Source organism: Aotus nancymaae, unplaced genomic scaffold, assembly GCF_030222135.1.
Source record: "Aotus nancymaae isolate 86718 unplaced genomic scaffold, 86718_ANA_hifiasm-v0.15.2.pri h1tg000006l, whole genome shotgun sequence".
Lineage (NCBI taxonomy): Eukaryota > Metazoa > Chordata > Mammalia > Primates > Aotidae > Aotus > Aotus nancymaae.
Window position 1 is genome coordinate 51,988,455 of NW_026988417.1, and position 23,083 is coordinate 52,011,537.

The following is a 23,083-nucleotide window of genomic DNA, read 5'->3' on the forward strand; positions in this document are numbered from 1 at the left end:
GCCCAGCACTTTGGGAAGTCAAGGTAGGAGGATTGCTATAGCCCAGAAGTTCGAGACCAGCCTGGGCACCATAGTGAGACCCTGTCTACAAAAAATAAAATTAGCCTGGCTTGGTGGTGCGCGTCTGTAGTCCCAGCTACTTGGGAGGCTAAGGCATGGGAATCACTTGAACTAGGGACGTGGAGGTTGCAATGAGCAATGATTGTACCACTGCACTCTAGTCTGGGCAACAGAGAGACCCTACTCTGTCTTAAAAAAAAAAAATGCAGTTGGAACCCTTAATACTAAATACTTCCTTAACAATTAAACATTTTTTTAAATTCACAGAAATTGAAGCAGAATCTTAATTCCTAAATTCTTAGAATTAATAATAGATACCATTTATTGTGTATTTACTGTGTTTTGGACACTATGCAGAGTGCTTTCCTTATATTATTTAACTTTCATCTAACAACTTTTTTCAAGTGAGAACCCATTTGTGAAAAAACTGAGTGGCAGAGAGCTTAAACATACTTGCCCTAGATCAGAGGTTAGAGCCAAAATTTGGTTCCAGGAAGTCTGATTCCAGAGCCAGTGGTCTCAGCCACTAAATGATATCATAGCAGTTCCCAAACTTGTCTGCTTCAAAAAATGCTGATGCCTGTGTCCCTTCCTTGGTCTGAGATGTGGCCTGGGACTCGTAGGTTGTAAGAGATCTCCAGGTGATTCTATTCTGTGGACAAATTTGGAAACCACCGTAACACTGCTTTGCTTGGGTCATTAGCTAAGAACAGCCACCTGAGCTATTTCATCCTCCCGGTTAGTGAGATAACATCAAAAGTGTGTTTTCTAAAATAAAGAGTGAAAGCTTTACCTATGGGAGAAATTACAGCACGAAAGAGCAATAGCAAAGAGTTATTCATTCACATTATCAGTACTTACAGATGATCTTTTAGGACTGATCCAGTTTTTTACTGACTCTCTGACCTGTGTCAGGTCATAAAGCTGAAAGGCAAGATTGGTAATACCTAAAAAGTCCGTAGAATAAGCGCTGCCACTTTCATGGGTGACAGCACAGCTGACTGCGAGGGACATATTTATAGACTACTCTCCCTTTTCTCTTAGGTCTGGAACAATAGAAAGTATCTGAATTTAGAAGTTCCATTTACTTTTTTTGTTTAAGTTTATAATCTGCCTCCCATTGGACCGTAAACTTTTTGAGAAAAGAGACCCTCCTCATTCGTGTTCTCTCCATTCTGGCACCATGCTTGCCTGTAGGAGCCAAACCACAAGTTGGTTGAATGGTTAATTGTGTTTCCTACAATGCTCTATTTAAGCCATTGATACGCGGAACTTGTAACCAATAATTGTAATTACCATTTATCTACTATATGCAAGATGCTTTACATATATATATATATATATGTAAGTGATATATATGTATACACTAATCTTGCGTTATCACTAATTTTTTTTTTTTTTTGAGATAAAGTTGTTTTGCTCTTGTTGCCCAGGTTGGAGTGCAGTTGTGTGATCTTGGCTCACTGGTACCTCCGACTCCTAGGTTCAAGCGATTCTCCTGCCTCAGCCTCCCAAGTAGCTGGGATTACAGGTGCGTGCCACTATGAGCGGCCAATTTTTGTATTTTCAGTAGAGATGGGGTTTCATCATGTTGGCCAGGCTGATCTTGGACTCCTGGCCTCAGGTGATCCGCCCGCCTCGTCCTCCCTCGTCTTATGTAGGATTACAGATATGAGCCACGGCACCCGGCTGTTTATCGCTAATCTTTACACAGACCTATTAATCCTCATATCTGAGAAGGGGAAACTGAATCTCAGAGAAATTAATTTACCCAAGATTATACAGTGGAGTAAGCAACAAAACTGAGCTTTGAGCCATGTCTTTCTGATGCTAGCGCACCCACTTTTCTTTACCAAAAACATTCTAGGCAATGGTATTTCAAAACTCTTAGATGGGATTAAAAATTGCCAAGAAAAGACTCTGGAGCAATCCATCATCATAAGGCCTATACATAGGCCTTTGGCCTATGGGATCACCTACATTTTTCCACATTAAAAAAAAATCAGCTTCTAAACATGATTTTTCTTTTCTTTTTTTTAATTATACTTTAAGTTCTGGGGTACACGTGCAGAATGTACAGGTGTGTTACATAGGTATACACATGCCATGGTGGTTTGCTGCATCCATCACCCCATCATCTACATTAGGTGTTTGTCCTAATGCTATCCCTCCCCTAGCCCTTACCCCCGGACAGGCCCCAGTGTGTAATGTTCCTCTCCCTGTGCCCATGTGTTCTCATTATTCAATTCCCACTTATGAGTGTAAGCATGATTTTTCATTAGCTTAACCATTTCTTCTGTTTTAAACATTTCAGGATTACCTAATTTCCCACTGTTGAACATACCACAATGAAGATTTTTGTGCATACATCTTTGCCCACACTTGGAATTATTTCTTTAGGGTCCATTTCTATAAATAGAATTGGACTAAGGAATGTAAACATTACTGACTTATACTATCAAATTATTTTTCAGATAATATATTAATTTAGACTTTTACCAGCAGTGAACAAGAGGACTTCTTTCATCTTACCCATCTAACATCTTTGTACTTTGTAAAAAATTTTTGCTAATTTGCTCATTTAAAGAAAAATCTCATTTTTTGCATTGTTTTGATTACAAGCAAGTTTGAATGGTCTCTCTGTTTTTTTTTTTTTTCACTTTTGCTGTAGTGCTGATGAATTTTTCTTATGTTTATTAGCCCTTTATATGTCTTCATATGAGAATTCTGTTCCCATCCTTTGTTTAATTTTGACACTTACCTTAGTGTTTTTCTTATAATCTATACTCTTATATTCTTCAAATGTTAAGACCATTAACCCTTTATCATATTTATTGCCAAATATTTCTCCAAAATTTTCTGTCATCTTTAAGTTTTAATTTTTGACACAGAAATCTGAAGCATTTTAATCTATTTATATTGTCCTTTATATCTTTTGTCACCTTTAATGCTAGAAGATTAAAATTCAGGGATCAAGTAGGTATTCTCTTATTTCCTTTAATTCAGTTTCTAAAATATTTAACTCCTTTTTTACCTGTGGTTTATTTTGGTCCATAGTATGAAATATGAAGTTGGCCATTTCCCCAAATAGTTCTTTTTCTAACTCCTTTTTCTTTTGATTTGTAATGCTATTTTGATCATATATTTGATTCCTGTTGAATCTAATTTTTTGCTTTTACTTTTATTTTCTTTTAGCAAATCCTGTTTCCTGTGACTTTGTAAGGAAATGGTAAGACATAGTTGTAGTACCGTTTTCACTAATGTAATACCATTAGACCTAAACTAGTAGACCAGCCAATCTGGATGGGGCAGATTCATTTGAAGTGGGTCTACCTTGGGGTTTTCAAAAAGGTCATTCCTATGTTTTCCCTTTGTCATAAGGCCCTTTTCTATTTTTTTTTTTTTTTTGAGATGGAGTCTTACTCTGTTACCCAGGCTGGAGTGCAGTGGCGAGATCTCGGCTCACTGCAACCCCGCCTGTTAGGTTCAAGCGATTCTCCTGCCTCAGCCTCCTGAGTAGCGGGATTACAGGTGTGCGTCACCACATCCAGCTAATTTTTGTATTTTTAGTAGAGACGGGGTTTCACCATGTTGGTCAGGCTGGTCTTGAACTCCTGACCTCGTGATCCGCCCACCTCCACCTCAGCCTCCCAAAGTGCTGGGATTACAGTCATGAGCCACCGCCCCCGGCCCTTACGTCCCTTTTCTAATCACAGTTCCTATGGGAAGAGGAATGAAGGAAGACAGTTACCAAAAAGTCACACTTCTGGTCCCAAGCATTTTGTATAAGAGATACTCATTCTATAGAATCATTAGGGAGAAATACCAAGGGTTCATATAGGTGAAAATAAATAATACCAGATTTTATTTTTATCCACTTTTTAAAGAAATGGGTCAAAATCATTCATATTCATTGTTATTGACTAGCTCATTTATATGTATGATTATTATTTAGACTTATTAAATCGTGGGAAAGAAGATTGAGATGTAGAAGAACACTTCTGTTTACTCAGTTTTTCACTTGTTTTTTAAGTATTTGATTTGTTACTTAGTAGCTCTGAACCTTTAAGGGACTTGGGATTCTGCACTGACAATCTCAGATCGTAGTTTTTATGAAGCTCGAGGTCAATGTATCCCAATCTCCCTTGCCTCTAATTCAAGTACGGTAGCTAATGAATTTTCAAGAAAGTGCCCTTTATGAAAAGAAAGAAAAAAGCATATGTGTAGATGTGCATATAAGGCACAACAATAAATGCATCCTGAAAATCGATTTTTAACCCTTTGTTTTGCTAAGATACAGTTAGAAGAGGAGATAGAATACAGGTTGAGTATCCCCAATCTGAAAATCTAAAATCCAGAATGCTTCAAAACCTGAAATTTTTTGAGCATGGGCATAACACCACAAGTGGAAAATTTCACACGTAAGTACTTACCACAAACTTTGTTTCACACACAAAATTATTTAAAATATTATATAAAATTACCTTCAGGCTATGTGTATAAGATGTATATAAAACATAAATGAGGCCGGGTGCGGTGGCTCACGCCTGTATTTTATTTTTTAAAATTTATTTTAAAAATTTTATTGTAGAGATGGGTCTTGCTATGTTGCCCAGGCTGGTCCCAAACTCCTGACCTCAGGTGATCCTTCTAACTCAGCCTCCCGAAGTGCTGGCATTATAGGTGTGAACCACCACACCTGGCTGTATTTACCATGCTTTCTAGTTTTTTCCCCCCTTCCTTTTCAGGCAGTAAATACTACTATCTTATTTTTGTGTAATGATTTGCAGTTAAAAAATAGGTTTTCTCACAAGAATTCTGAAAGGTAGATAGGACAGATACAGCAACTAGATTTTACTGAAAGAAAATGAAATTCAGCAAAATTATGTTGCTTTCCCAAGCTTGTCTGGTGTCTGAGGAGTAGAGCTGGTAGAATTAACATTTACTGAGTCTTACTAAGTGTCCACTCAAAATACCACAGTACTTCAAATAAATAATGTATGCTAAGTGAGCAAGCTCTCCTGTGGCTGGATAGTTTATGTCTCATAAGTTTTTATGCTTAAAAAGGCTGTGATGAGTGTGGTTTCAAAAAAGTTTTGTGTTATTGTTATTTCTTACTGCTTCTTGTTTCTTTTTTTCTTTTTCTTTCTTTTTTTTTTTTTTGAGACGGAGTTTCGCTCTTATTACCCAGGCTGGAGTGCAATGGCGCGATCTCGGTTCACCACAACCTCCGCCTCCTGGGTTCAGGCAATTCTCCTGCCTCAGCCGCCTGAGAAGCTGGGATTACAGGCACGCGCCACCATGCCCAGCTAATTTTTCGTATATTTAGTAAAGACGAGGTTTCACCATGTTGACCAGGATGGTCTCGATTCCTTGACCTCGTGATCCACCCGCCTCGACCTCCCAAAGTGCTGGGATTACAGGCGTGAGCCACCGTCCCCGGCCACTGCTTCTTGTTTCTGTTCGATCTGCTAATTTGGGGTCATCGAGTGAGGAAATTGTGCCATCTCCATTATCATACTTTTGTATACTTTAAAAAGTTCGTTTTTTTTTTTTGTTTTTTTTTTGAGACAGAGTCTTGCTCTGTCACCAGGCTGAAGTGCAGTGGCGCGATCTCTGCTCACTGCAATCTCCACCTCCTGGGTTCAAGCGATTCCCCTGCCTCAGCCTTCCAAGTAGCTGGGACTACAGGTGTTCACCACCAGGTCTGGCTAATTTTTTGTATTTTATTTAGTAGAGATGGGGCTTAACCGGGTCGGCCAGGCTGGTCTTGGTCTCCTGACCTCATGATCCACCTGCCTCAGCCTCCCAAAGTACTGGGATTACAGGCTTGAGACACCACGCCTGGCCAAAAAGTTTGTTTTCATGCAAATATGCTGTGCCTAATTAACTCAGCATGGTGTCCATAGTCCCAGCTACTCAGGAGGCTGAGTTGGCGTGAGTTCGAGGCTGCAGGGATCCGTCATCATGCCATTGCACTCCAGCCTGGGCAACATAGTGAGACCTTATCTCTAACCAAAAAAAAAAAAAAATGGCTGCGAGGTAATACAAATGTGCAACCTTGGCAGCTGCTGACTATTGAGCCCCTTCTCCCCCATGCCTCCTCCCATGGTGCATCAATCACCACTTAATTAGGAAGGCCATTTCTTCACATAATGCCTTGTATGTGCTATGTCAGTAACTGAATCCTACCTGACACCAGAACTAGGGCTTATTCTAAAAGAGTCTGTAGCCTATTAAAGAGTTCAGGCAAGTGTTAGGGGGATGCTTTTCCTTATCACCTCCCTCATTCTGTACCTTGATGCATTTCTTTGAGTAGTTCTCCTGGCCTCTTGCCTCACTCTTTAATTAGACTTTCCATGGGGTAGGAGTGACAGCTGTTTGATAGGTTTGGGAGAAAGAATTGGTCTCTTCTGGGTCCTTTTGCTTTGGGGCCTGCCTGTCTACAGTGTTCTCTAAGATGGTGCCTCAATCTGTACAAGGATCTTTATGATCTACTTTCTATCACATAGCAAGCTTAGCCCCTACAGGAGGAGGCCTGCAGCTTTGGGATGTAAGTTCTATTCGGGGGTGTCAGTGATTCAAACTACTCATTTCAATATGGTTTTGTCAATAACAGATAGCATTTTTATTCTATTTGTCTGACTCCTGTGCCTAGTTTTCAGTTGGTTTTTAAAGGTGGTAGACAAAAAGGGTTGTTATTTATTGGGCCCTTCAGGGTGCAACCAAGGCCATACACAGTTGTAATATGAGCTGCCACAACATAGGTGGTGTGTTAGTTTGCATAGGATAGACAATACTGCATTAACAAACAGGATACAGAACTCTCAATGACTTAACACAATAAAAGTTTATTTCTCCTTCTTGCCAGAATCTAGTGTGAATTGATTGGCCCTCTTCTACCTTGTAGCTTTGCTATCTAGGATATGTGGCTTCCAGGTCACTGCAACAGGGAAAGAGAAAAGTGGAAGAGGCACACTAGCTCTTATGTGATACCCAGTACTCTTGCTGAAGTTAAACATGACAGTTATGTCACTCCAAACAACTGCAAAGGAGGCTGGGAAACGTAGGGGAACACATGGATACTTGGAGGGCATAAACTCTCTCTGCTACAAGTGGATTAAGAAAAATCAGGGGGCCAGGCGCGGTGGCTCATGCCTGTAATCCCAGCACTTTGGGAGGCTGAGGCGGGCAGATCACCTGAGGCCAGGAGTTCGAGACCAGCGTGGTCCAACATGGTAAAACCCTGTCTGTACTAAAAATACAAAAATTAGCCAGGTATGGTGGTAGGCCCCTGTAATCCCAGCTACGCAGGAGGCTGAGGCAGGAGAATCACTTGAACCTGGCAGTTGGAGGTTGCAGTGAGCCGAGATTGCGCCATCACGCCTCTGCACTCCAGCCTGGGTGACAGAGCGAGACTCTGTCTGAAAAAAAAAAAAAAAAAAAGGAAAAGAAAAAAGAAACAAAGAAAGAAAAGAAAAAAATCAGGGAAAGTTCAAGGGAGCAGAGTGAAGCACAAAGCGAGTTGAGTGGTATCAAAAGTGTAGTTTGCCTATTTCATAGTTTTTCCAAAGCCAGACATTCTGTCTGAAATTCGTCTGTACAATCTCCTCAGAATCTAGTGCCATCAAGCCATCTACAAACGACGATATGCTGATTGAGGTTTTTTCTGTTAACAAGTGTGCATTTTATCTCGGGTCTTCTGGAGACAATATGTTCTTTGTTTAGTTGCATAATTTATTCTCTTAATTTTATTATGTATTATATTAGTAATTCTAGAAGTGAGAATATTGGGTCCACAGTATTTTTGGATACTTTGAACCTTTCAGCACTCTTCAAAATATACCATTGGTTTTAGTTCTTTTTTCTCTCTCTCAGTGGGATTTGTTTGAATAGGAGTCATCTAATGTAACCATAGTTCTTAAGCATTCTCTTTGAATTAATCAGCTGATATTTGTTAATTTTTTTTCTAGGAAGAGAATCCAAAATCTTTCAAAGCCTAAAAAGCAATGGGGAACTCCAAATAGGTAAGGCAATATTATATGGTCTTGTTTGTGATGATTGTGTTCATTACCTCAAATAGGTAAGTATTATTCTTTTTTTTTTTTTTTTTAAGAAAGAAAGAAAAAGAATAAAGAAGAGGAGGGAAAAGGAAGAGAAAGAGAGAGAGAGAATGGGAGTATTGCTTTCTTGCCCAGGCTAGAATGCAGTTTAGTAATGGGTATTGAAAACCTCTTTTATACCAATAATTATACTTGATGTAAACAGGAAGGAATAAGGGAAGAAAATAACAAACAAGCAGCCAACCAATATTTCATTTAAACCTATGAAATGCTATGCGATTACTGAGGAGTGATTTACTTCCAATTATGTAGTCACTTATGGAATAGGTGTGAGGTGGTAATGTATGTTTTGTGTATTTAAAGTGGAGAGTTCTATAAATGTTTATTAAGTTTACTTGTTCCGGGTCTGAGTTCAAGTCCTGGATGTCCTTGTTAATTTTCTGTCTCGTTGATCTATAAAATCGTTAGCTCTTCTTGTTACATTGATCCTTTTGCCATTATGTAATGTCCTTCTTTGCCTCTTTTGCTCTTTGTTACTTTAAAGTCTACTTTATCAGAGGCGAGAATTGCATCTCCTGCTTTTTATTTGTTTATTTTTACTCTCTGATTGGTTGATAAATCTTCCTCCTTCTCTTTGTTTTGAGTCTTTGTGTATCGTTGCATGTGAGATGGGTCTGGATGCAGCATAGCAATGGGTTTTGGCTTTTTATCCGATTAGAATATATATAACTTTAATACTGGCATTTGATGCTAGCTGGCTGTTTTGCCCATTAGTTAGTGTAAATTTTTCGTTGTGTTAATGTTCTTTTCTTTTTGACATATTTTTGGAAAGGCTGATATTGGTTGTTCCTTTATATGTATAGTGCTTCTTTCAGAAGCTCTTGTAAAGCAGGCCTGGTGGTGGTGAACTCTCTAAATACTTGTTTGTTCGCAAAGGATTTAATTTTTCCTTCGATTATAAAGCTTAGTTTGGCTGGATATGAAATTCTGGGTTGAAAGTTCTTTTCTTTAAGGATGTTAAATATTGGTCCCCACTCTTTTCTGGCTTGTAGGGTTTCTGCTGAGAGATCTGCTGTAAGTCTGATAGGTTTCCCTTTATGGGTAACCTGACCTTTCTTTCTGGCTGCCCTTAGTATTTTCTCCTTCATTTCAACCCTAATAAATCTGGCAATTATGGGCCTTGGGGTTGGTCTTCTTGAAGAATATCTTTGTGGTGTTCTCTGTATTACCTGGAGTTGAATATTACCCTGCCTTGCCAGGTTGGGAAAATTTTCCTGAATGATATCCTGAAGAGTATTTTCCAACTTGGATTCATTCTCTTCATCACATTCAGGTACACCTATCAAACGTAAATTAGGTCTTTTCACATAGTCCCATATTTCCTGGAGACTTTGCTCATTCCTTTTCATCCTTTTTTCTCCAATCTTGTCTTCTCGTTTCATTTCACTGAGCTGTTTCTCGACTTCTGATATCCTTTCTTCTACTTGATCAATTCGACTGTTTAAACTTGTGCATGCTTCGCGAAGTTCTCGTGTTGTGTTTTTCAGCTCCATCAATTCACTTATATTCCTCTCTAAATTGTCCATTCTCGTTAACATTTCGTCAAACCTTTTTTCAAGGTTCTTAGTTTCTTTGCATTGGGTTAGAACAAGTTCTTTTAATTCACAGAAGTTTCTTATCACCCACGTTTTGAAGCCTGCTTCTGTTATTAGAACACATTCGTAATCTATTAAGCCTTGTTCCGTTACTGATGAGGAATTGCGATCCCCTGTAGAGGGAGAGGCATTCTGATTTTGAGTATTCTCTGCCTTTTTACGCTGATTTCTTCCCTTCAATATATATTTATCCGTCTGTTGTCTTTGTAATTACCGACTTTCTAACTAGGTCTCTGAGCAGACGTCCAACTTGTTAATTCCCAGCACTGAAATCTGAGCAGTCCACTGCGCCAGCCAAAATCGCGGTGTTAAGATTGATGGTGCTTTTCTGCCCGGGAATATCCGGACTCTGCACCAAAAACTGGCACGCTAAGGCACCAGCAAAACCGCCGCGCCGGCCACAAGAGTCGCCCTGGCGACACGTGGGGCTTCTCTGCTGGGAATCTCCTGGTCCGTGAGCAACAAATATTCGTCTGAAAGTGTGGTGCCCTCTCGTTCTCTGCGCTTTCACTGGGAGCTAGGAGCCCGAGCTGCTAGTGATCAGCCATCTTGGATCTCTCTCCGGTAAGTATTATTCTTACCTATCTATTATTAACCCTGTATTCCAGATTTTTCCATCCACCTCTACTTAACTAGATCCTCTGAACCAATATTGTCACCTCATTGTAGTTACCATGTAAAAAGCTAACCCTTGGTCAGCGGCCCTTAGATTTGGCTGTACATTGGAGTCACCTGGCGAACTTTAATACTGGCTGATATCTGAGTGCTTTCCCCAGAAATCCTGATTTAGTTGATATGGGGTGCAGCACAGACTTTGGGAGTTAAAAGCTCCCCAGGTGATTCTGTAGGCGGACAGGCTTGAGAACCACTGCCCAAGGGTGTGACTCCAGACTCCTTTCAAACTTTTCGTGCATTCTCCAAGTCCAGCTTTGCTGCCTGTATCTCTAAGGCTGCTATCACTAATGCTGATACCTCTAAGGCTCTTGTTAGAACATACCTGTCCTCTGGGTCTCCAGCAAGCTGGACCTTTAGTCCTTTCATGCTTGGCCAAGGGACTCCCCTTTTTCTTGTTTGGCTCCAGAGTCAAGCCTGAATATATTTTTGAATCTCCTATTGCTTTTTTTTTCTTTTTTTTTTTGAGGCAGGGTCTTACTCTGTTCAGGCTGGGGTGCAGTGTTGCAATCATGGCTCACTGCAGCCTTGACCTCCCAGGCTCAAGTGATTTTCCCACCTCAGCCTCCTGAGTATCTGGGATCTAGTATATGTAAGCCACTGTGCCCAGCTAATTTTTATTTTTTTTTGTGGAGACGGGGGTCTCCCTGTTTCCCAGGCTGACCTCAAACTCCTATGCTCAAGTGATCCTCCTGTCTTGGCCTCCCAAAATGTTGGAATTGCAGGTGTGAGCCACCATGCCTGTCCTATTGCTTTTTAAACAAAATTAGTAGACTTTAATTTTTAGAGCAGTTTTGGTTTACAGAAAAATTGAGCAGAAACTACAGAGTTGCCGTATTTACCACCTTTTCCCCTAGTTTTTCCTACTACTAACATCTTGGATTATTGCGGTATAATTGTTGAAACTGATAAGCCAATATTGATACATCATTATTGATTAAAGTACATTAAGATTCACTTTTTGTGTTGTGCAGCTTTATAGGTTTGACAAATGCATAATGTATACACCATTATAGTATCAGGATAGTTATATGGCCCTAAAAATTACCTGTGTTCCAGCTATTCATTTCTTTTCCTCTTTCCTCCTTCTCCAAATCCTCGGCCACTACTGATCTATTTACTGTCTCTATGGTTTTGACTTTTCTAGAAAGTCGTATAGTTGGAACTGTACAGTATGTAATCTTTCAGATTGGCTTCTTTTACTTAGTAATATGCATTTAAGTTTCCACCATGTCTTTTTGTGGCTTGATAGCTAATTTCTTTTTGAGATTATATTCTGGTGGGGCGCAGTGGCTCATGCCTGTAATCCCAGCACTTTGGGAGGCTGAGGTGGGCGGATCACTTGAGGTCAGGAGTTTGAGACCAGCCTGGCCAACATGGTGAAACCCCATCTCAAAAAAATAAATAAATAAATAAATAATTATATTCTATTGATGTGGGTACTATTTCATTGTATAGATATATCACAGGTTATCCATTCACCTACTTAAGGGTATCATGATTGCTTCCAACATTGAGCAATTATGAATAAAGCTGCTATAAACATTCACATGCAGGTTTTTTGGTACATATAAGTTTTTGGCTACTTTGGGTAAATTGCTGGATTATATGGTAAGAGTATATTTAAATTTGTAAGAAACTGCTAAGCTCTTCCAAAATGACTCTACCATTTTGCATTTTCACAAGTAGTGAATGAGAGTTCCTGTTGCTCCACACCTTTGTCAGCATTTGGTGTTGTCAGTGTTTAGGATTTTAGCCATTCTAATAGGTATGTAGTGGTATCTCATTGTTTTAATTTGCAATTCTCTAATAAACTAATATTGAGCATATTTACTTAATTGTATATCTTCTTTGGTAAGGTGTTTGTTCAGATCTTTTGCCCATTTTTTAGTTGGGCTATTTGTTATTGTTGAATTTTAAGTGTTCTTTCTATATTTTGGATACCAATTTTTTATCATATATTTGTTTTGCAAATATTGTCTCTCAGTCTGTGGTTTAGCTTTTTATTCTCTTAGTGGTGTATTTCACAGAATAAAAATTTTAATTTTTATGAAGTTCAGCTTACTGATTTTTTCTTTTGTGAATCATGTTTTTGGTGTTATATCTAAAAACTCATTGCCAAACCCAAAGTCACCTGAATTTTCTCCTTTGTGTTTTTCCATAAAACTCCAAAAGGTTTTATATTTTTGTATTTTATATTTACACCTAGACACATTTTGAATTAATGTTTATAAAAGGTGCAAGGTCTGTGTCTAGATTATTTATTTATCTTTGCATGTAGATGTCCAGTTGTTCCAGCACCATTTGTTGAAAAGACTATCATTTCTTTTTCTTTCTTTCTTTCTTTTTTTTGAGATGGAGCCTTGCTCTTGTTGCCTAGGCTGGAGTACAATGGCGTGATTGCAGCTCACTACAACCTCCGTCTCCTGGGGTCTCCTGCCTCAGCCTCCTGAGTAGCTGGAATTACAGGCATGCACCAGCACACCCAGATAATTTCGTATCTTTAGTAGAGATGCTGTTTCTCCATGCTGGTCAGGCTGATCTTGAATTCCTGATTGCAGATGATCTGCCTGCCTCAGCCTCCCAAAGTGCTCCACCTCACCCAGCTGAGACTATCATTTCATGATTGGATTGCCTTCAATCCATTGGCTATATTTGTGTGGATCTACTTACAGGATCTGTATTTTATCCCACTCATCTGTCTCTTCTTTCACCAATACCATGCTGCCTTGATTACTATAGCTTTGTAAGTCTTGAAGTAAGATAGTATTAGTCCTCTGACTTTGTTCTTTTTCAACATTATGTTGATTATTCTGGGTCTTGTGTCTTTCTATATAAACCATAGAATCAGTTTGCCAGTATCTATGAAGCAACTTGCTGGGATTTTTACTGGGATTGCATTGAATATATAAACCAACTGGGAATAATTGATATCTTAATACTGAGATTTCCTGTCCATGACTATTGAATACCTCTCCATTTATATAGATCTTCTTTGATTCTTTCAACAGAGTTTTGTGGTTTTACTCATATGGATCTTTTATATATATTGTTAGAATTATGCTTATGTATTTAATTTTTGCAATGCTAATGTAAATAGCATTGTTTTTTTTTTTTCAAATTCCTATTGTTTTTTGTTGGCATATAAAAAAATCAGTAGACTTTTGTATGTTAATGCTGTATCTTGCAATTTTGCTATACTCTAAAGACTAAGTTTTAAGAGGCTTAAAACTAAAAATACACTCGGCATTAAATTCTCTTATTCATGGATAGGAACACACACATATATATTGAGTAGAGATACACACTGATAAGAGATATGTTAATGGATATTACTAGAACTGTTAAAATCTTGCAACACTCCCCAACCCGACTTGAAACCAATAGAAAAACTGGAGGCATTATTTGATTAGGGAGTAAAGTTTAGAAAAGTTAAGTAACTTACCCAAGTTCAACTTGGATTTGAATCTATATCCATTGACCACAAAGCCTGTTTCTTTCCATTATATCACCCTGTCTATTTTAGAAAGGCACAGTTCCTTTAATAGCATGGGAAACCAGAGGCAAGAAGATAATTTGGAGCTATTAAAATAATGCAGAGGAGAAATAATGATAGCCTATCCTAGAACAGTGGCCTTAAGTGTTGAGAGAAAGGTTAGAGTCAAGACATAGATGAACAGAACCTAGTGACAAATGAATTATAGAAGTCTGAGGGAGGAATAAACATGATTTCTAGGTTTCTGTCTTTAGAAGTAAGGTAGAATGCTTCCAGTTTTTGCCCATTTAATATGATATTGGCTGTGGGTTTGCCATAAATAGCTCTTATTATTTTGAGATATGATCCATCGATACCTAGTTTATTGAGAGTTTTTAGCATAAACGGCTGTTGAATTTTGTTGAAGGCCTTCTCTGCATCTATTGAGATAATCATGTGGTTTTTGCCTTTGATCATTTCCATTTCCCATTGTTATCCCAACATGGAATGTACCTCATTTCTGGCAATCTGTGCTTTTTGCTTTCTCCCATGAAGCCTTTTCAGGTTAATCCCTTACTCATTTCTTCTTTTCTGTTCATCCTATGCTCAGGAATCCTACCTATTTCACAGGGCTGTTGAGACTAAATGAACTGATATCTGTAGAGTACTAAGCACAATGCCTGGCAAAGGGTAAGTATTCTACAAATGGTAGCTATTAATACTATTCTGTTGCTACTTTATTTTCTGATCACCCGGTACAGGGCTTCACCCAAAATAGGAGGATAGTGTAGATAGAATGCTCATTTTATGCCGACCTGAGTATAAACCACGGGGTTTACTTGATGGCAGAAACAGAACTATCTCTAGTCGGTTTGTTTTTGGTTGCCACATTTTAAGACAATAGATTAAACAGTAATATATTTTTTTCTTTTCGTGTGTTTTAAACAATAATATTTTAACTTTGTAAATATTATATCCGTTTCAGATGCTTGGAAATCATAAGATTCTGTGATATGTTCTTGAAATGAAGTAAAGTCAGTATAAAAGCCATCAAGAGCCATTTCTGGCCAGGTGTGGTAGCTCATGCCTGTAATCCCAGCACTTTGGGAGGCCGAGGCAGGCAGATCACTTGAGGTCAGGAGTTTGAGACCAGCCTAGTCAACATAGTGAAACCCTGTCTCTATTAAAAATACAAAAATTAGCCAGGTGTGGTAGCACATGCCTGTAATCCAGCTACTCAGGAGGCTGAGGCAGGAGAATCACTTGAACCTAGGAGGCAGAGGTTGCATTGAGCCGAGATTGCATCACTCCACTCCAGCCTGGGCTACAGAGTGAGACTCTGTAAAAAAACAAACAAACAACAACAAAAAAAAAACAGAAAAAGAATCTTTTTTTTAAAAGATTTTTCATTAGCAATGAATTGTTTACCATTTTGTTTTTATGCTTCTTAACAGAAAACTGTTTTGGGGAAATCAAGATCCTATTCGCCCTGTTTCCCAGGGTGCTTTGAAGATTCAGCTGACCGAAAGACTTGAGGACCTTGCCCAACCCAAGGAAGTTTCCCACCACTATGTACCTAACAAGTTAGTGTCTGTGTGTTATCACGTTACTTTATCAGGAGTTTTTTTTTTCTTTTGGAGACAGAGTCTTGCACTGTCGCCCGCCCTGGAGTGCAATGGCATGATCTTGGCTCACTGCAACCTCTGCCTTCCAGGTTCAAGTGATTCTTCTGCCGCAGCCTCCTGAGTAGCTGGGATTACAGGTGCACACCAACACACCTGGCTAATTTTTTGTATTTTTAGTAGAGACAGGGTTTTACTTCGTTGGCTAGACTGGTCTTGAACTCCTGTCCTCATGATCCGCCTGCCTTGGCCTCCCAAAGTTCTGGTATTACAGACATAAGCCACCACATCTGGCCATTATCGGGAGTTCTTAGGGAAAATAGACATCAAACTTTTATCTAAAAGCCATAAATTGTTCAACGTGCAGTCAAAATTTATTGAGAATTAGGGATTCTATATCTGTTTCCAATCTGATGCCACAGGTAAGCTTTTCCAGAGCAAAATCTAATATTTACTGCAGGCTTGTAATATCTTACAATGCTTTGGTTTATGAAGATTTAAAAAAAAAAATAAAGTGAAGGGGTTATACAAGGATACTTCCAGAGTGAGGAAGATGTCTCTTCAAGATATCGTTGAAGAATTCTACAGAAGCCATTATTTTTTCAAGTTAGAGTCTCCAATTTTAGAATTAAAGACACTGTAGAAGTTCAAGGGATATCTGAAATCACCCATTCCAACTCCTGCCGAGGACTGGCCGCTTCCTTCTCTAAGTTCTCACTTTGGCTTCAGTGATAGTCTCCGTCCTGGCTTCCCTCCTATCTTCTTCACCTTGCCCTCTCAATATCCTGTGTGAGGTGGTTTCTTTCTCTGCTACTGTTGCCCAATGTCCTGTCCCTGGCTTCTTTCTCTTCCTGCTCTAAATTCTTCCCAAACGTGGAGGTGTCCTCTCATAAGGATTTTGCTTCCATTCTTGTGGTGGTGACCTCCAACTCCTATCCCCAGCCTAAACCTGACTCCTTATCTCAGAATTATTGACTTCCCCTGTGGGAAGGTGCTACAGGAGTCTCCAACTCAACATGTTTGTATCAATCTTTTAAAAAATTGAGATGATGTCTTTCTATGTTGCCCAGGCTGGTCTCAAATTCATGGTCTTAAGCAGTCCTCCTGCCTCAGCCTTCCAAAGTGCTGGGATTACAGGTATGAGCAACTGTACCTGGCCAACATGTTTGAAACTGAACTACTTTTTATTTTTTTGGAGACAGAGTCTTGCTCTGTTGCCCAGGCTGGAGTGCAGTGGCCTGATCTCGGCTTACTGCAGCCTCCACCTCCTGGGTTCGAGCAATTCTCTTGCCTCAGCCTCCCCAGTAGCTGAGATTACAGGTGCGTGCCACCAGGTCTGGCTACTTTTTGTATTTTTAGTAGAGACAGGGTCTGGCCATGTTGGCCAGGCTGGTCTCAAATTCATGACCTCAAGTGAGCCACCCACCTGGGCCTCCCAAAGTGCTAGGATTACACACACAAGCCACTGTGCCTGGCCAGAACTGCTTTTTAATCTAATATCGAAGTGGATATTTGCTTCAGAATGATGTTTACAGGCTACAATCATTGGTGTATTTGTTTTCTTGTAAAAGTTTATTTAAGATGAATTCAATAATTTTTTAAAAATTTGTTAATGGAGATCACTTCATTTTTTCAAACACAAGAATGCCAGTTATACATGATTACTTTCATCTTCTTTCTAGAAAATATAGAAATGATCTTTGCATGTTTGGTGACATTTTATCATTATTTTTGGTGGCATGTTACTATTGCATTTAATTCAGCAAATATTTTGCCACAACAGAATACCTGAGGCTGGGTAATTTACAAAGAGAAGAGGTTTATTTAACTCATGGTACTATAAACTGAGAAGTATAAGAAGCATGGCGCTGGGATCTGCTCAGCCTCTGGTGAGGGCTTTTCATGCTGCTTCATAACACGAAGAAGAAAGTCAAAGGGAAAGCAAGCATGTGCAAAGAGGGAAAACCAAGGGGCACCCCGGCTTTATCAAAACCCACTTTCATGGGCACATTCCTGTTAGAACTAATCCAGTCTCAAGAGAGTGAGAACTCACCACTACCGAGAATGGCATTAAGCCATTCATGAAGGATCCGTCCCTATGACCCAAACACCTCCCACTATGCCTTACTTCCCAACATCACCACACTGGGAATCAAATTTCCTTTTCTTTTTCTTTTTTTTTTTTTGAGATGGAGTCTTGCTCTTGTTGTCCAGGCTGGACTGCAGTGGCACCATCTCGGCTCACTGCAATCTCTGCCTCCCAGGCTCAAGTGATTCTTCTGCCTCAGCCTCCCAAGTAGCTGGGATTACAGATGCCTGCCACCATGGCCAGCTGCTTTTTGTATTTTTATTAGAGATGGGGTTTCATCATGTTGGCCAGGCTAGTCTCGAACTCTTGACCTCAGGTGATCTGCCCACCTTGGCCTCCCAAAGTGCTGGGATTGCAGGCATGAGCCACCTCGCCCAGCCTAGGAATCAAATTTCAACCTGAGTTTTTGTGAAGACAAACAAACATATCCAAATTATAGTACAGGGGCAAAGGCAAGTAAACACAATTATTGCTTTTAAGGAGTTTATCATCTATTATGGAGATATACAAGGTAAATTAAAGTAATACCTAAGGAGTCTTTGGAGCTCAATAAAGAAGAGATTATATTTACTTGGGAGGGATCAAGGAGGAGAAAAAAAGGTTAATTTTCCATATCCCTAATCTCTCTTCCTAAAAGTATCCTAAATTTTCTTATGATTTCTACCAGAAAAAATAAATAAAATTATGCATATGCGTATCTTTTGCCCTTTGAAAAAAAAGTATTCTTGTGTGTGTGTGTGTGTGTGTGTGTGTGTGTGTGTTTATATGTGGTTTCTTTCTGGCAAAATCCTTGATCTTATCTCTTTTAAAATGTATTCCCCAGACTTGATTTTCATCTAGTTTAGAAAACTCTCAGTTATTATTATTTCAGATGTTTTTTCTGCTCCTCCTCCTCTGTGGGTTCTAGTTAGATGTATTAGACTGCCTCAAGTTTTCCCACAGCACATTGACTCTGTTTCCCCACCTCTGTGTTTTATTTCTCTCTATGTCTTCACTAGTTTTTTCATCTACAGTGTAATATTTGTCTTACCCAGAGTATTTTTCATCTCACTCATTGTAGTTTTTAATCTCTAGAGGTTCATTTGGGTATTTCTGTATTTCATCTCTACCTAACCTGCTCAGTCTTTCTTTGCCTTCTTGAAAATATGCGGTGCAGTTACAATAGCTGTTTTAATGTTCTTGCCTACTAATTTTATAATATATCATTTCTGGGTCTGTTTCTAATGATTGATTTTTCTCATTATGGGTCATAATTTACTGTTTCTTTGCATACTTTTTGATTGGGTACCAGATATTGTGAATTTTGCCTTACTGGCTCCTAGATGTTTTTGTATTCTTATAAATATTCTGGAGCTTTGTTCTGGGGTGTAGTTACCTTATTTCTAAGCACTTTGATCTTCTGAAGTTTTCTTTTTTTAAAAAAAGTTTTATTTCGATTAATTCACTTAACATATAATTCACTCATTTAAAGTATTTAATTTAGTATAAAAGTATAGTGGCTTATGCCTATAATCCTACTTTGGGAGGCTGAAGTGGAAGGACTGCCTGCGCTCAGGAGCTAAGACCAGCCTGGGCAACATCGTGAGACCCCATCTCTGTATTGAAAAAATAAAAAATTAAAAATTAAAGTGTATAAATCAGAGTTTGATAGTATATTCATAGGACTGTGTAATTGTCACCAAAATCTAATTTTAGAACATTTTATCTTCCCTAAAAGAAATATTAATCTCATTAGCAGTCAATTCTTATTACCCTTCAACTTCACCTCCAAGCCCTAAGCAACCACTGATCTATTTTCTGTTCCTGTAAATTTACCTATTCTTGGAATTTCATATAAATGGAATCTTACAATATGTTGTTCTTTGTGACTGTCTTCTTTTACTTAGTACAATATTTTCAAGATTCATCTGTGTTGTAGCACGTACCAGTACATTTGTTTTTATGACTAAGTAATATTTAATTGTATGGCTTTGCCACATTTTATTTATCGATTCATCAGTTGCTAGACATTGGCCTCTTTTTACATTTTGGGAAAAGTAATGCTGCTATGATCATTGTGTTTGAGCTTTTGTGTGAATGTATGTTTTCATTTCTCTTAAATATATAGCAGGAGTTGAATTGCTGTTTCACATGATAACCCTATATTTCACTTTTTGACAAACTGCTAGACTGTTTTCCAAAGTGACTGTATCATTTTATAATCCCACCAGTAATGAGAGTTTCAATATCTCCACATCCTTACCAACACTTGTTATTATCTTCTTGATACAGCTATCCTACTACGTGCAAAGTAGTACTCGTTATGATTTTGATTTGCATTTCCTTAATGATTTTTGACGTTGAACATTTTTTCATTTGTTTATTGGCATTTGAATACCTTCTTTGGCGAAATCTTCATCCAAATCCTTTGTTCATTTTTGAGGTTTGCTTTTAAGTTTTTTTTAAAAATGAGACTAGTGGCTGGGCATGGTCGCTCATGCCTGTAAACCCCGGCACTTTGGGAGGCCCAGGTGGGTGGATCATTTGAGATTAGGAGTTCGAGACCAGCCTGGCCAACTTGGCGAAACCTCATCTCTACTAAAAATACAAACAATTAGCTGGGTATGTTGGTGAGCATTTGTGGTCTCAGGTACTCGGGAGGCTAAGGTGGGAGGATCACCTGAGCCTGGGAGGTCGAGGCCATGATTGCATCACTGGACTCCAGCTTGGGTGACAGAGTGAGACTCGTCTAAAAAAAAAGAAATCAGTTACTGGAGATGTCTTTATTCTAGGGATAAATCCAATCCCTATTATTCTATCATGTCTGGAAGTGGAAGTCTCTTCTAAGTGTTTTAATTTAGTGAAGTATTTACTTTAAAAATATTATCATTTGTATTTCATGGCACAAGGATTTATGTTGTAATACTAAATGAAAAATTTGAACATAATGCTGTATATATAGTGTGATCCTACTTTTATTTAAAAATGTTTATCCCTTAAACACACCAAGATATTTCCCATCTCAAGACCTTGTTTGCATTTTCTCCTCTGCCTAGATTGCTTTCCCCGTTTTTAAGTTACTAAGACATTTTGATCCTTTAAGTCTTAGTTTAGGTCTCAGCTTCTCACAGAGACCTTCCCAGACTATTTTCTTCAGCATAACTTTCCACATTCTCACAAACCACCCAAGAAGCCTCTATTTCTGCTGAATAGTTGATGCCTTCATAGTACTCACCACAACTATTTACGGTCATGTGTTGCTTAATGACAGGGATATGTTCTGAGAAATGCATCTATAGGTGATTTAGTTGTTGTACAAACATAAAGTGCACTCACACAAACCCAGATGGTGTAGCCTACTACACACCTGGGCTATATGGTATTGCCTGGTGCTCTTGGGCTACAAACCTGCAGCATGTGGCAGAATACTGTAGGCAATTATCACACAATGGTAAGTATTTGTGTATCTAAATGTAGAAAAGGCACGGAAAACTATGGTATAAAAGATAAGAAATGGGACACCTGTATAGGGCATTTGCTAAGACTGAAACTTGCAGGCCGGGAAGTTGTTCTGGGTGAGTCAGTGAGTGAGTGGTGAGTGAATGTGACGGCCTAGGACATGACTCCACACTGCTGTAGACTTCAGAAACAGTGGAGACCAGCACTATTACACGGAAGTTACACTGTTTATGAGAAATTTTTTTTTACTAATATATTAACTTTCGCTCACAGTAACTGTTTTACTTTATAAGCTTTTTTTTTTTTTCCTCTGTCACAGAGGCTGGAGTGCAATGGTGTAATCTTGACTCACTGCAATCTCCGCTTCCCTGGTTCAAGTGATACTCCTGCCTCAGCCCCTCAAGTAGCTGGAACTATAGGCAAGCACCACCATGCCTGGTTAAATTTTCTATCTTTAGTAGAGTTGGGGTTTCACCATGTTGGCCAAGCTGGTCTCAAACTCCTGAGCTCAGGTGATTCACCCACCCTGGGCTCCCAAAGTGCTGGGATTACAGGCGTGAGCCACCTGGACTTGACTTTATAAGCTTATTAACTTAAAAAAAAAAACCTTTCTGACTCTTATATTAACACTTAGCTTAAAACACAAACACATTATGCACCTGTCCAAAAAAATTTTTTTCTTTATATCCTTATTATTATTTAATCCACAGGACTCTGCTTGATATATATCCTTATAACATAAGCTTTTTTTTTTTCTATTTTTAAGTTTTTTAAACTCTTAAAACTTTTTTTTTTTTTTTTTTTTTCAGAGAAGGTCTTGCTCTGTTGCGCTTACTGGAGTGCAGTCATACTCAGCTAACTGCAACCTCAGCCTCCTAGACGAAAGTGATCCTCCCACCTTAGCCTCCCAAGTAGCTGGAACTACAGGTGTGAGCCACTACACCTGGCTAATTTTTGTCTTTATTTTTATTTTTTTGGTAGAGACAGGGCTTCACCATGTTGCCCAGGCTGGTCTCAAACTCCTCAGCTCAAGCAATCTGCCCACCTGGACGTGTGGCTAGCACCAGTAATCTCAGTGCTTTGGGAGGCCAAAATGGGAGGACAGTTTGAGACCAACAGTTCAAGACCAACCTGGGCAACACAGTAAGACCCTCATCTCTACAAAAAATAAAGAAAATAATCTGGGCATAGTGGCACGTGCCTGTAGTCCTAGCTACTCAGGAGGCTGAGAGTGGAGGATTGCTTGATCCCAGGAGTTTGAGGCTGTAGTGAGCTATGATCATACCGCTCTCCAGCCTGCGTGACAGAGCAAGACCTTAAGAAGGTACAAACAAACATTAGCCTAGGCCTACAGAGGGTCAGGGTCATTAATATCACTGTCTTCCACCTCCACATCTTGTCTCACTGGAAGGTTTTTAGGAGCAAAACATGCATGGAGCTGTCATCTCCTATGATAAAATGCCTGTTTCTGAAATACCTCCTGAAGGACCTGTCTGAGGCTGTTATACAGGTAACTTTTTTTATAAGTAGAAAGATTATACTCTAAAATAACAATAAAAATACACAAACCCTTAACATATGGTAAATACATAAACCAGTAACATAGTTATTATCACCATCAAGTATTATGTACTGTTTAAAACTGAATTTTACAGGGAAGTAAAAAAAGAGTGTGTACTGTACATAACTGTATGTGCTGGTAGGTTTGTTTATAGCAGCATAACCATAAACATGTGAGTAATGCATTGTGCTATCATGTTATGATGGCTACAGCATCACAAGGCAACAGGAATTTTCAGCTCCAGTACAATCCACTATACTTGTCCTATAGGTGGTTCACTGTTGACCGAAAGGTCATTACACAGTGCTTGACTGTACATTTGGTATTCTCCCCTTGACCTAGAGAACAACCTGCAAGAAAGCAGTGATTATCTTATTCTCCACTATCTCCTAATGCTTAACTCAGTCCTTGGTGCTCAGTAAGTATTTTTGAGTGTATAAATAGAGAG

At 39.0% G+C, this 23,083-nt stretch overlaps 1 protein-coding gene across 1 annotated transcript in view; it reads left to right on the top strand.

The window, feature by feature from the left end:
* The window catches only part of SPMAP2L (sperm microtubule associated protein 2 like), a 70,731-nt gene that overhangs the window by 20,165 nt on the left and 27,483 nt on the right, over positions 1-23,083 (top strand). Inside the window, 3 exon segments of the mRNA XM_064367430.1 lie at positions 3,256-3,289; positions 8,022-8,087; positions 15,380-15,508. Coding sequence (XP_064223500.1) covers positions 3,256-3,289; positions 8,022-8,087; positions 15,380-15,508 — 229 coding nt within the window.